Source organism: Nyctereutes procyonoides, unplaced genomic scaffold (assembly GCF_905146905.1).
Source record: "Nyctereutes procyonoides isolate TBG_1078 unplaced genomic scaffold, NYPRO_anot_genome, whole genome shotgun sequence".
NCBI classification, from domain to species: Eukaryota; Metazoa; Chordata; class Mammalia; order Carnivora; family Canidae; genus Nyctereutes; species Nyctereutes procyonoides.
This window is the reverse complement of record NW_026575131.1, coordinates 6870156-6885309: the sequence shown is the minus strand read 5'-3', so window position 1 is coordinate 6885309 and position 15154 is coordinate 6870156. Positions and strand designations below refer to the sequence as shown.

Genomic DNA, 15154 nt, shown 5'->3' with positions numbered 1-15154 from the left:
ACCGCCTCTGACAAGCTCCCCTATGCTGATAATACCAACTGGTTACTTAGTTGCCAGAGCAGACTCTCCAGGCAGCTGGCTGGCTGTCTCCAAGTCCTGAAAACATGTGAAAAGACATTCCACTCCCTTTGCGGGGTATGCATGTTCAGAAGGGAGTGCAAAGGGGTAGCCAGAACAAGGTGCACAGAATCAAGCTATTTTCTTTTTTTTTTTTTTTTTCAATTTTTAAGAAAGATTTTATTTATTTGACAGAGAGCACAAGCAGGGGGAGCGGCAGGGAGAGGGAGAGGGAGAAGCAGGCTCCCTGCTGAGCAGACAGCCCTATGTGGGGCTCCATCCCGGGACCCTGAAATCATGACCTAAGCGGAAGACAGCTGCTTATTAGCTGAGCCATCCAGGTGCCCTGCAAGCTATTTTCCTAATGTAAACGTGGTAAGAGCTGTACAGATTCAATGAACCCTTCTGTTTCACAAATAAGGAAACTGAGGCCCAAAAAGTTGGAGCAATTCATGTCACAATCATAGAGAGTGCTGGTGGCAGATGGAGAACTAGCCCCAAGACTGGCTCTCTGACAGCTACAACAGGCTCACATGCCAGACGTGATAAGCAGTACCATATCATAAACACAAAAAGCCATCTTCCCCACTTTAGAAAGGTCTCAAGTTCATACCATGAATACACAAGGTGAGAGTTGACCTAATCATTCCCCACTCCCTTTGCTGCAGCTTTGCTTTCATAATCAACTGTGGCCTGGAAGCAGATGACCCTCCTTCTGACACACCATCTGAAAGTCAACAGCAGCTAATGCTACATCACAATGCCTACGTCATTTACCTCACTGCATCACGTAGTTTATCATCTCATATCATCGCAGGATGAAGAAGGGTGGGTACAGTACACTAGATATTCTGAAAGACCACATTCACATAACTATTATTACAGTAGGTTGCTATCACTGTTCTATTTTATTATTGTTGTTAATCTCTCACTGCGCCTAATTTGTAAGCTAAACTTTCTCATAGGTATCTATGTCCAGGGAAACATGCAGATTATATAGTGTTTGGTACTACCCATGTATCAGGCATCCAATGGGAGTCTTAGAACACATAACCCGCAGATAAGCAGGGGGGGAAGGGTGGGGTCTACTGTACTTCTTAATGTGTACAATTCTCAACTCCTAAGCAAAATATTTTACGAAGTCTGTTCAGGCGCTAATCTGTCCTTCCATTTCCTAGCTCATAAGACATTCACCATACACTGATTCTCCTAACAACCATCAGTGGTACAGGTAAGAAAATGCGGTCTTCAGACAACCACCACCACCCCACCCCCAGAAGCTGGAAGAGAAAGTTAACATCTATGGGGAACGAACACACACACACACACACAGGGTCATACATGTAAGTTAGAAGGAAAGGAAACGTCATCTCTCTGCAAATTATTAAAGATGGTTAATCCCTTGCCTGGCAGGTAAGCACTGTTCGTCCTTTCACTTCACGCCCAGCACAAAGCTGCAGGAGAACGTGGCCCCAGCACAGAGCGCGGGGAAGCCAACGCCAAAACCAACTTCACTGCAGAAAGATGGAACTTACAGATGGGGGTTGAAGATGCGACTCATCTTAGAAGCATGGTCATTTTCACAGTCCAGGTCATCGTCCCCTTGCTCCACACTGAACTTCCTCTTGCTGGGACTGATGGGCGGGGGGCCTGTGCGGTGACTGGTGAGGGCAGACGCCACAGGGAGGGTCTGCATCCTGGGTTCTCCCCTGAGAGCAGCTTCACCTACGCAAAGAGAGATGATGCCGTCACCAAACAGAAGAACCCCCGCCCCCCACCTCAGTGCCCCGCTTCCCCGCCCACCCCTTGCAAAACTACTCCCAGTGGAAAGTTTTGGCAACAGAATGGGCTGCCTGCCATTCTCAGAACATGGCCTGAGCGGGAGGTGAGCTGCCAAGCACAAGACATTTTTACATAAATGTGGTTTTCTACTCAGTAACTCACCACCCCCGCCCCCACCCCACCCCCTGCTCCAGCTTTACTGAGATGTAACTGACATAGTGCACTGGGCAAGTTTAAGGTGTAAAAGGTGTCGATTTGATACACTTACATATTGCTAACACCTCCAGTATGACACATCATTACCTTTTCTGCAATAACTCTTGAAGGTAGAGTTTAAAATTAAAAGTTGCAAGAAAGTAACAGAAGGGTAAAAGTACTGACCACAAACCATCTCAAAGTTAATTTAAAAATAAAGGTCTTTTGACGTGTGGGTATTCAGCTCTAAAACTGTAAGAGAATGACCTAACACACGTTTCATTAGAACATGACTAGAGAAACTCACTTTTCTTGCCTATTACATTTTTATTACAATTTTGATATGTTACTTTTTTCAAAAGAATGAGGAAAATTTATGAGTTAATAATTCACATATTTGCCCAAAAAGTTAAAAGAAATGAAAACACATTGTTTAATGAAAAATCAGCATTTCATTCTTACAGCACACTAAAAATGGCACATTGGATGTATTTTGACTATTATCAGCACAAAGCGCATAGAATTTGTCATGAGCTTAATACACAGGTGCAAAAAAAAATACACAGGTGCAGTTCTCAAACTCAAAGTTAAACACTCAAGTGAGAATTCACATTGTGATCTGATTCAACATCTTGGTATTTTCATTCCAACTACTAAAAAGACTTTGTACTGGGTGGTAACTTTATGCATCATTATTAATTAAAATAAGCACAACTCTATTATAATGAAGGTTTTATACCCTCTAAAATTTATAAACAAGAGTAACTAACATACATTTTAAGAGAAAACTTCAAGTTTTCTAAGTCATATGGGGGGGTACCTAAATTTTTCACAAATAATTACCTTTTTGTCATGTTATTATTCATTCATGCTGGTCTCTAAGGCATGACCAATTTTTTTTCCACTTGGTCACAGTTTGAGAGAAATATTAGGATAAAGTGAACTTCATCTGAGACTTCATAGTACCTAAGAAAGGAAATCTTTGTTTGCCACCACTAATTTTCATATCATCACAGATGTGTGGACAGTTTTAACAGTCCTTTGCTTCATACACATATGACAAATATGATTTTGTTAGGGAGAGGAGTGAAGGAAAAGCCTCCTGAATGTTTACCAGGAAAAATAAAACTTTTGCCAATTTAGTCAGCAAGATATAAACTAGCAAATATACAGTGACCCCATAATACACCTCCAGGCAGGATTTCTTTTAGAGATTTTGGCCCCAAAGCAAACTGGAACTTTCCATTTTAAATGAAATATCTAAAAACAGGCCATATGCTGGCCTGCCACATTCAGACATTCAGTGGGGTTTTGGTTGTCTTCTACTTCCTATTTATGAATTTTTGGTTTAAAAAAGCAAGCAAACGGGGCGCCTGGGTGGCGCAGTTGGTTAAGCATCTGACTCTTGGTTTTGGCTCAGGTTGTGAGCTCAGAGTTGTGGTATCGAGCCCTGTGTCAGGCTCCGTGGTCCGCACCGAGTGAGCTTAAGACTCTCTCCCTCTTCCTCCACCTCACCTCAAATAAATAAATAAATCTTTTTCTAAAAAAGCAAACAAAAAGCCATGCTAATATTTATATAGTGATAAATCGGAAAATATTATTTCCAAATATGCTCCCCCCTCTTGTACCCTCCTCCTCCATGGAAAGGGAGAGGGAATTTCCAATATAAAGCATCAGTAGCCAGGCTAACTTTTGGAGGATCCCTGATGATACCTCCAGGAACCTGACAACTGCAAATCAAGCCTCATCAACATGGTGCAGAGCCACCATGCCCTCCACCCTGTGTTTCTCCACATCCTTGGCAGGTTCAGCAGGGATGAGGAATATTCGGGCTCTGTGTGGACCCCTGGGCTTTGGGAACCATTTTATCAGATGCCAGATGTGTAGCAACAGTAGTTGCCATGGAAACCTGCCACCACAGCAACAAATTCGAATCACTCCAATAAAGAGCCACTCATTACAACACTAGCATACACTGCTAAGCGAAAAGCAGAAGTCTTGGAGTTAGAACAACATCCTCACTCCACTCTCTAATTTCCATCTTAGTATAAGCTTGTTTGTGCTTGTTTGCAGTTTAAGTTCACCAAATGGATGCACTGCTTACCTTTAAGACCAAATGGCTGGTGTATGACATAGAAAGAAGAAAGGAATCCTAAAAACACTGGGATTTCTAACCTGATAGGTAAAGGATCCACACAGGAACCACAGGTGGTTCCTCACCCTTTAGGGGCTGTGACAAAACTATACCAAATCCCCTAAAGACAATGGGACATGCATGTTGCTAGCACTGGAATCCATGTTGTACACTTGGATTCCCTCACTGGACAGAGAAAACTATGCCCCTGGACATGGAGTGACCTACTTAGGCTCACACAGTTAATGGGTTTACTGTAAGCAAAAGCCCATGCCCTCTGCTTATCAGAGTGACATCCCCTCATAAACACTAAGCAAGGCCTACACACATTCTCATCCAACACCTTATATCATAAAATGGGATTTGCTATTATTATTGCATAAGTAGCAAAGGAAGGTTAAAATTATTTTAGTAAAATTGAAGAGAACACAGTCTGGGAATCAAGACACCGGCAGGGACATTGTCACTTTATGTAGGGCCAGGCGAATACAGACACACACTTCCCCTCTAAGGCCTGACTACCACAAGGGGATGGACTAGCTAATACCTAACACTCCTTCAGCCCTCAGAATTAGTAGTAACCCAGTAAGTGATCAGATACCAACCAGCCAACATTTACTAAGCAATTACTTGTGTAACATTGAACGAAGGCAGCAAAATGCAAAATACGTGTCTCAATGATCATGTATTTAAAAAACTAAAAAGTGAACCCATGGTCAAATAAACTTGAAAACAACTAGATTAAACCATTTTCACAGGAGTTTCTTCACTACAGGCCTTCTTGTTCTCTAAAGCACTCGTCCGCTTCTGAGCCAGAGACACGGCAGTGCTGCTTTTATTTGCCCCCACCCCCACCATCCTACACATTTCTGTAAACTCGGTCTTCCATGGCACCATTCTGGGTATGTCAACTCGCCAGGACCCCAAATAGCCAAGGTCTTGCCAGTCACAGATAAAATAATCTCCAGGCTGCTTCTACATTTACAATTAACAAGTGGCCCACCGGCTTCCCAGCCTTTTTTCCTAATATCCCTCTTGGTAATCTCTGAAAATGTCAGCCCTAGAGGTTAAAGCAGACTGGACACCACTGCACAGAGATCTCACTGTCTAACCCTAAGGCCTTACTCAGCTTCTTCCTCCAATCTTTTTTTTTTTAAAGATTTTATTTATTTATTTACAGAAAGAGAGAGGCAAAGACCCAAGCAGAAGGAGAACCAGGCTACTTACAGAGAGCCCGATGTGGGACTCGATCCCGGAACCCCAGGATCAGGAACTGAACCAAAAGCACACGTTCAACTGCTGAGCCACCCAGACGTCCCATTCCTCCGATCTTCTTATACTTAAATCCAACACACCTGCCAAAGGCCACTTAAAATGCCTCCTCTGTCAGGTTGTCTTCCTTGACTCCTCAATCTAAAAGTCATCACTTCTGAATACCATAGAAATTTATCCCTACGTATTTCCTTTCCTATTTGGTTTGTGTCCCTTGAAGCAGGGAACATTTAATTCATTTTCTACACTTGAGAATGCAAAGCACAATCCTTGCACATAGTAGATGGATGGTAAACACTGCTTGAATGAAATCAATGAGTCTGGGCAAGGGGGTGCCCAGGTTAGAGAGGTATAAGACATGTTAAAGATCAGAGATATCATAGAATAAGGAATTTTAAAAGATCCACTTACTATATTTATATAAAGAACTCTCAAAACTCAACAAGAAGAACTTAAAAATAGGAAAAGGTCTAAATAGCCTTTCTCAAAGAAAAATAATATAAACAGCCAATAAGCACATAGAAAAATGTCTAACATCATTATTGATCAGGCAATAAATCAAAAACCACAATGAGGTACTACTTTACACACACTAGTAGGGCTATACTCAAAAGACAGAAAGTAACAAGTGTTGACAAGGACGTGAAGAATTTGAAACTCTCTTGCACTGCTGGTGTGAATGCGACAGTGCAGTTGCTGTGGAAAATAATTCTCGGCAGGTCCCTGAATGGCTAAATATAGAGTTACCATATGAGCCAGCGACTCCTCTCTGAGGCATACAACCAGGAGAAGTTAAAACACATATTCACATAAAAACTTATACATGAATGTTTATAGCAGCATGATTCATAATAGCCAAAAACCCAAATGTCCACCAGCTGATGAATGCGTACAGAAAACATGCAATCTATCCATAGGATAGAACATTGTTCAGCCATAAAAAGCAATGAAGTACTGATTCATGGATGGACCTAGGAAACAGTATGTGAAGTAAAGGAAGTCAAACACGAAGAGTTTATACTGTCTGATTCCATTTACGTGAAATGTCCAGAAGAGGCAAATCTGAAGAGACGAAAAGTGAATTTTTCTACTTTTTGGGGGAGAGTCGAAGCAATGGGAAGTGACTGCCAGTGAGTGCAGAGTGTCTTTTGGGGGTGATGAAAATGTTCTAAAATGGATTTTGGTAAAGGTTGTACCACCCTGTGAATATCCTAAAAACCACTAGAGTGTGTAGGCTAAATGGGTGAATTATGTTGCTATGTGAATCTCTCAATAAAGCTGTTACCCTCACCCCAAAAAATAAAAATATAATTATAAGTAAATGATAAAATACTCCAGCATTATATTAGTTCCTCCCCTCCCTCAGTTTTTCACACTGAACTGCTACATATGAACAAGTACCCATTGATTTTCTTTGGTATAAAACTAGATCTTTTGTTATTACAGCTACAGCTCTCTACAATGTTAAAGTCAGATTTTTTATTATTATTATTATTAAGTTAAGAAAAGGCAAAGCAGGGAACCGCTTGAGGTTATGCAGGCCCTTGGATTCATCAGAGTTCGATTAAGCTCCAGCTCAGTTTTTAATCAGACTGTGTGAGCGCCTGCTGCCTGCCGAAGGCTGTGTGAAGTGCTGTCAGAAAAGTAAATGATGAAATTTATACAGACCCTGACCACAAGCAGGGGAGCAAAGAATACACACCAAAAGGAATTTATCTTGAGGTGTAAAAGACATTTTGCTCTTGAACTAATGTGTATTCTACATTTCACAATGGTTCACTAATTGAAAAGGGAGAAAGGATTATCTTTCTTTTTCAGGAATAAAGAGGAGAAAGGAGATCTGAGTAACCCTGGGTTTCAAGTTTCTCAAGCTGGCCTCACTATAATTGTCAATTTAATTAAAAAAAAAAATCTGGGGCAGCCCGGTGGCCCAGCAGTTTAGCACCACCTTCAGCCCAGGGTGTGATCCTGGGGACCCAGGATCGAGTCCCACATCGGGCTCCCTGTATGGAGCCTGCTTCTCACTCTGCCTGTGTCTCTGCCCCTCTCTCTCTGTGTCTCTCATGAATAAATAAATTTATTTTAAAAAATTTGACTGACTAAACAAAGGAAATTCCATTTTTTAAAAATGTATTTGGCCTTTTTAATTAGAGATGAGTTACTAAAGGAAAATGCCCAATAGATACAAAGATTATATAACTCCTGTTTTTAGTCATGGTGGCTCTAATACAAGAGCTCTAATACAAGAATCAAAAATGTTCTTAAATATGTCTTCCAACAGAATATGAGCAAAGATCTTTGGCCCAAGATTTCATAAGAATCAGCATACATTAATTTCAATTTTAAAAAGTTTAACAGAGGGCAGCCAAGGTGGCTCAGCAGTTTAGCATCTGTCTTCAGCCCAGGGCATGATCCCGGAGACCTGGGATCGAGTCCCACGTCAGGCTCCCTGTGTGGAGCCTGCTTCTCCCTCTGCCTGTGTCTGTCTGTCTCTCTCTCTCTCTCTCTCTCATTCTCTCTCTCTGTCTCTCATGAATAAATAAATAAAATCTTTTAAAAAATAAAAAATAAAAATAAGTTTAACAGAGAAATAAAGACAATTGCTTAGCTTTATGATGTGCCACATAATGATTCTGGTGAAATATCACAAGAAAACTGCTTTTGAGTCAGAATAAAGCAGGAGAAAAGCAAGGCACAGGGACAAGATCCAGGAAGATGTGGCCTAGAATCCTTTAAAGATTCTAAGACTTCTTATTTCCTTCATTTTAATAAAGCTACTTAAGGTTTGTCTTATAATCAACTGGCATATATTAATAAGCAAGACAGCTTCTTTCTTAGTGGAACACAAGATAATGAGATGTCTTAGACTGGATGCACTATGGAACAACTAGAGGGCCTTCAAAACAGCACTCTGTCTCGTTAGCCTCTGTTTCTTCATTTGTAAAATTAAGTGGTTTGATTACATCACCTTGACGGCCTAACTTCAGCCCTACATAATGTACATCTGCAGTCTACATAATGTACATCTTCCAAGTTAAGTCATACTTTAATTGCTAATCAAGAAACACTAAACTTTTATAGGATACACTTCACACAACAGGAGAAAAAACTGATTCCATTAAATATTAAGTAACCTACCCTACCCTGTCCTTGAAGGAGATGTAATTACCAATCCAGTACACTTTTAATTCTCAGTGTTCAAGCTTCACTTGCTCAAATACCATAAGAAAATTATAGTGGAAATAAATATGATCAGATCCATGGAATGCGGATTTAACTTTTATACAACTGAAGGCCCTTGGCCTTCATCATGGAGATGAGGTAACTGATGTGGTTATTCTAAGGGATTCCAAGGAAAAGCAGAGGTGGCTTTAGAACCCAGGTCACGGTGCTGAAGAGACCAACTGTGTGGACCAACTGCCATAAAAGGACTGTGACTACACGCAAGACTGTGGCATGTTTCATGAGGAATTAATCAAAATCATGGCATTTATTGTCATTTTTTGGAGATTAGTCAAACAGCACAAGGCTGAAATGACAGTGTCTTTGTGTTTATGGAGAAGGGGAAGGTACATCTGTACTTAAAAAACAAAAGTATCAAAAAACAAACAAACAAAAAAAAAGTATCTTGCTGTAACTTTTAAGGGTAGATTTTTCACAAAAATCTGTATTGCCCTCCTTGTTCAAAAGCTTTCTTCCACAATTTAAATCGTTGTTGTGTTTAAGACTTTATGTTCTACTCCCCTCCCCAGCTCTTTTATCTTTTTTGAACCTAAATCAAAGTAAAACCACAGCTCAGTTCTCTCACATACACATACCCGCAAGCCTCTGGGCTACGTGGAAACGTCTCCTGTCTGACCACAGCCCACAGGGACCAGACTGACATCACCCTACTGGTGAGAGACACCCAGATAAAACAACTGCACTCTCCTCTCACACTCATGACGGTGCAGGGCAGCAGCCCCAGCAACCCGGGGCTTATTCACTTTCTTTCAAATAATACTTCTTTGTCTCAGAGAGCTAGCAGCTGGAGAGAAGACAGTGAAGTCAACCTCTTTCACACAGTTCAACTGGTGGCTATCCCCATTCTGGTTCTCTTTTTTCTTTTTGTAAGGAGGGCTGTTAGGCAACATGATGAAACCCGGGCGAGCCAAGAGATAAAAGACGTGACGTAGTGTCTGCCAGCGGAGCAAGGATTACAAGCGATTCTACAACTCAGCCGACCGCGCCCCCTCGCCCCCACCCCTCACCCCCCACCCCTTTCCCACCGCCACCCTCAGGAGCCCAAAGCCACAGCTGGAGACTTGCAGAGCCCAACCCCACATCTGGAGGCCAACCCTCAGCGAAAGGTCACTCTTGTGCAGTCAGCCAGGCGGGGGAGGCCAGACCCCCAGCTGAGCACAATTTGAGCAGCTTTGGTCTTTTCTTTAGAGCAGCAAGGAGATGGCTCAGGAAAGGGAAAAAGAAAAAAAAAACAAAAACAAAAACGCTTACAGTATATTGCTGACTGCTAATAATATAATTAAGGATAAGAAAACACAGTAAAATGTGGAGTTGAAACATAATGCCATTGTAATCAGAATTTCAAGTAATCTAAATAATCCCATAAGCATTACACTTTGTCAGAGCTTTCCTGTAACTTATATCAGTATGTTTTATTTTTAAAGCATTTAAAAATATAATGTTATCCCAGTTTTTTTCTTACGATAGTCCTAAAATGAAAGAAGGGAAGAATGATTCTCGAACTATATAGCTAAGGAGACTAGTGTTTCAAGAATTAAGTGAATTGCTCAAGGTCACAAAGCTGATCCAGAGAAGAGCTAGCAGGAGAAATATGACATTCAGATCCCTCCATTTTCATATTCCTTTTAGCCTAACCCTAGTACCTCAGAATGTGACTGTATTTGAAATAGGGTCTCTTCAGAAAAAAAATAAGGTTAAATGAGGTCATTACAATGAGTGCTAATCTAATAAATTGATGCTCTTCTATGAAGATATTAAGACACAGACACACACAGAAGGAAGACCACATGAACATGAAGGTAGCCATCTGCAAGCCAAGGACAGAGGCCTCTGAAGAAACCAGCCCTGACCTCAGACTTCCAGCCTCCAGAACTGAGACACAACAAACATTGGTTCAGCCCCCTGGGGTGCTTTGTTATGGGGCCAGAGCTGAAGAGCACAAGGACAAAAGACTAAGGAGGGGAGATGGGTGGTGAGGTGTGAAACTTAGGTCTGGCTCAGGGGAGAAAGCTCTTCAGTTTAGAACCTAACAGCTTCTGCCACTTAGTCTATTCCACCTGACCTAACATGGCAGGACTGGTCAAGATGGAAGCAGTCTAATGGACAGATGCCACTTTGGAATTAGAAGCCACAGAGGAGAGGAGAACAATGGGTCAGCACTGATAGAAAGTGGACACCGTGGCTGGGTTCCAGGAAAAGTGTAGACTCAGGCTGAGCCTCAGTGCAAATGAACAGGGTGCTGAGCTGCACAATGAAGGGGAGAGTCCCTGCAGAGCCTGTCTGGATGGCCCCTGCTCCCAGAGAGTGGCAGTGTGGCTAGTGCATTGGGGTGGAGAGTGTCTACAACCTTTAACATTTTTAAATATCTATAATTCTGTAAGGACTAGAAGGGAAAGAGTAAAAAATAACCCCGGAGGAACAGTAAAATGTCTCAAATTCTTGGTCTCCATTCTGAATAGACAATAAAATACTTTATATAAATTGAACAGAAATTAATCTGAATATCAAAAAGCACTAACTAAAGATATTTTAAAGTCAGTTAAAAATTATTATATTCATACCCATATGTTGCTATTCATTTAATTAACAAGTTTTATACCACTTAAATAATTTTGTTGTGTTTGGGGTTAAAAAAATAAAGTCCCTCTAATCTCATTTACTCTACTGAATTCACTTTACAACTTCACTCTATCTTCATGGATTATGCAACACTGTAACCTAGGGGGCACCTGGGTGGCTCCGTCTGTTAAGTGTGGACTCTTGGTTTCAATAGGAGACTGAGCCCCATGTTTGGGAGGGGGGCACTCAGCGGAGTCTACTGCCCCTCCCCCCCAGTAAGTAAGTAAATATTTTTTAAAAATACTGTAACCTCGGTGAAATTATCACAAAGTAAGAGAACTGAAATTGATGTCTTATTTTACATATCACTTCAGCTTAAAGAAAAAGTCAGGTATCTTAACAATGACACAATGAGGCTGAAGATCAGCAGATCTCGGTATCAGGCTGGGTTTTGGCTTCGTAAATCATAACCAGGACTCAAAAAGATCAAACAATTGTCTGCGTCCTTGGTTTCCTGAGCCAGACCAATGACCACACCAACTTCTATTCTTGGTCCTCCAAGCCTAGACTGTGGCTCTGACAGCTGCAAAAGGATTCAGAGTAAATCAGGAAGCCGAGGCTCAGAGTGCGAGCCCTGCTTTCCTGTACTGATGAAGCCGGAAGGGCTGTGTCTGCCTGGATATTGGAACATCGACATAATGTGTCACATGTCCTCACCAATCACTGTCTGAGGGCTCGGCACCAACACGTGACAGGGTAAAGGCAGCTGGAGAACCTTTTAGTGCCAAGCATACAGAGCCTTTAATGGAAAGGGCCATGGAAAGGCCCTTTAATGGAAAGGGCCTCTTAACAGTGGGAATTCTTCACTATATGTACCAGAAAGTCTACTTTTGTGACATGTGACTTTTAGTGAGAAGGAGGAGAGTTATAGAAGTTTTTACAGATGGTATTAGAACCAGGCTCAATTTCCTTGGTGGCAGGCCTCATAAACATGTACAAGGAATCATCAAACAAGGTGAAGTGAAAAAGGCTTGTTCTAGCCTCTACAGTCGAGCTGCCTCCTGAGGAACTCCAGTTGCTATAAAATAGAGATAATAAGCTGTGTGGAAATGGGGGCACCTGGGTGTCTCAGTCAGTAAACCATGTGCCTTTGGCTTAGATCATGATCTCAGGGTCCTGGGATCTAGCCCCACACAGGGCTCCCTGATCTGTGGGGAGCCTGCTTCTCCCTCTGCCTCTGCAACTCTCCCTGCTTGTGCACTCTCATGCACATGCTCTGTCAAATTAATTAATTAATAAAATCATTTTTTAAAAGATAAAGGATGAGATGATGGGGGCAAAGGAGACATTTCCAACGGTCACTCTCACTATTCCTTCTTTTTTTTTAATATTTTATTTATTTGTTCATGATAGTCACAGAGAGAGAGAGAGAGAGAGAGAGAGAGAGGCAGAGACACAGGCAGAGGGAGAAGCAGGCGCCATGCAGGGAGCCCAATGTGGGATTCGATCCCGGGTCTCCAGGATCACGCCCTGGGCCAAAGGCAGGCGCCAAACCGCAGCGCCACCCAGGGATCCCTCACTCTCACTATTCCTATTCACTATTCATCTCCTCCCATAGTTAGCACATACAGTTTCCACCAACTACCTGAAAAGGTCAGGAGACACAGTGTCAAGGAGCATGGGTGAGTAAGCATTCCCAATCTGTTGCACCAGGAGCCAAGAGGTCCTTGGGGCAGCTACCTGACTTCCTAATACTGTTTACACGTGTGTGAAAATGACCATGTGAACCCACACATGGGCCCTGAGCTAGTTCAAAGATTAAACAAGAAACTTGGTACAGTGCCTGGCGCATAGTTGGTGTTCAGTAAACTAGCACCATTTCCTTCCCAGGCACACTTCAACTCAATATGCTTGCTTCTGTATACCTTTCTCTCCACTAGAATGGATTCAGAATCCCTGTCAGCCAAATCATATTCATCTCCACTTTCAAAAACCCAACCCAGAGGCATGCTGCCATCCCCAACCCCAAGAGTACCTCTCCTGACACCATCTGTTAAAGCTGGTCGACCTAACAGTCCTGAGTGACATTCTAGCACTGCCTGCCTCCAATTCAACAGCTACAGATTTTTGCACAATACGTGTGCTACGGTCTCTGAAGATAAATAGGCAATCTTGTTCTCTACAATATATTCTAGTCTGGACCCTGAGGAATAAGATGAGGCTCCCAGGAACCAATTCAAAATTCTTACACAAATTGGCATATGGACCATTCAAAGTCACATATAGGCTTACCTATTCCAAATATGAAATCTCATTATCAGCTCCAAACCCCCAACAGAGCTGAAGTGGGTAAGTAGCTAAGACGTGACAAATATCCTCAAATACCTCAGAAAGCCATTCTGCTATCCCACAGAGATGCATTAATTCACTGTATTACTTATCATTGCTAAACATGCTGGTTTCAGAAGCCACAGAATAAATTTTCCAAGGATTAAAATAGGACACGGTTCAAATACTGAGAGTGTGACACACAATACTTAGAGAATGAAAGCAACATGAAGAACTCAGGCATGCACATAATTTAAGTGCCTGATAACCATGAAGACTGTAAAACAAGCCACTTAGAGTAACATTCTGTAAATTTTATCAGTGAAAGATTTAGGCATTTGAGTAACATTTTTCCAACTTTCTATTTCAAAAAAAATTTTAAAGCTACCAAAAGTTGAATGCACAATGAATAGCCCACTTCCTATGCCTAAATTCACCTAGTATAAGCATCTTGTCAGTTTATCTATACACACTTTATCTGCTATAACTGCTATAATCTTGAAGTAACTTGTACATATCATATTTCATTCCTAAATACTCCAACAAATGTCTTCTAAGAACAAAGATATTCTCCTTCATCACTATAAGACCATTATGACACTCAACAAGGTAAAGCTGATACACTATCATTATCTAATATCCAATCAAATTTTCCCAACCGAATGCCTTCTTTTTGGAGAGTATGGGGGAGTGGTGGGACAATCCAGATCAAATCAAGAACCACACACTGCTAGATGTAGCTGTCATGCCTCTTTAATCTCCTTTTATCTAAAGGAACTTTATCCTTTTTCCTCTTTCATGGCACTGACATTTAAAAATGATCAGACCAGGGGTGCCTGGGTGGCTCAGTTGGTTGAGCATCTGACTCTTGGTTTCAGCTCAGGTCATGATTTCAGAGTTGTGGGATTGAGCCCCCCATTGGGCTCTGCATTCAAGCAAGGAGTGCGCTAGAGATTCTCTCCCTTTCTTTCATTCTGCTCTTCCCCGCCCCCCACCATTTGTGTGCACACTCTCTATCTGAAATAAAGAAATCTTACAGAAAAAAAGATCCAGACTGATTAGCTGTCCTACAATTTGTTGTGGCCTACTGATTTCCTCACAATTACATTCGAGTTGAACATTTTGGGCACAAATACTAGGGAGGTGATATTGTGCACATTTCATTGTATCACATCATAAGACACCTGGTGTCACTTTATACATTGCTGGTGAAACTAATCTTGATTACTTGGTTAAGATGGTGTCCACAGATGTCTCTGCTATTAAAAAAAAAAAAAGTAGCCTTCCCCCTTTTGTAGTAACAATGTATATGTATCTTGTCTTGGGGCAGCTACCTGACTTCCTAATACTGTTTACACCTGTGTGAAATCTGTCATTATCACTCAATCTCTTGCTCACTTTTTATTTGCTATGCAAGAGACCAGAGCTAAGCTGGATAAAACATAAAGTTCCTGATCATAAATCAGCACAAGTCTGATTTGGGATATAATATTTTCATATAAAAGACAATGAAGGGCACTTGGGTGGCTCAGTCAGTTGTGCATTGGACTCAGTTTCAGCTCAGGTCATGATCTCATGGGTCAT

The 15154-nt window shown here is 41.6% G+C and overlaps 1 protein-coding gene across 5 annotated transcripts in view; it reads right to left on the bottom strand.

Moving 5' to 3' along the window:
* The window catches only part of VGLL4 (vestigial like family member 4), a 166140-nt gene that overhangs the window by 42637 nt on the left and 108349 nt on the right, over positions 1-15154 (bottom strand). For all 5 annotated transcript variants that reach the window (XM_055343146.1, XM_055343148.1, XM_055343147.1 and 2 more), the window contains one exon: positions 1593-1782. In XM_055343146.1, coding sequence (XP_055199121.1) covers positions 1593-1782 — 190 coding nt within the window. The remainder of the gene's footprint in view (positions 1-1592; positions 1783-15154) is intronic.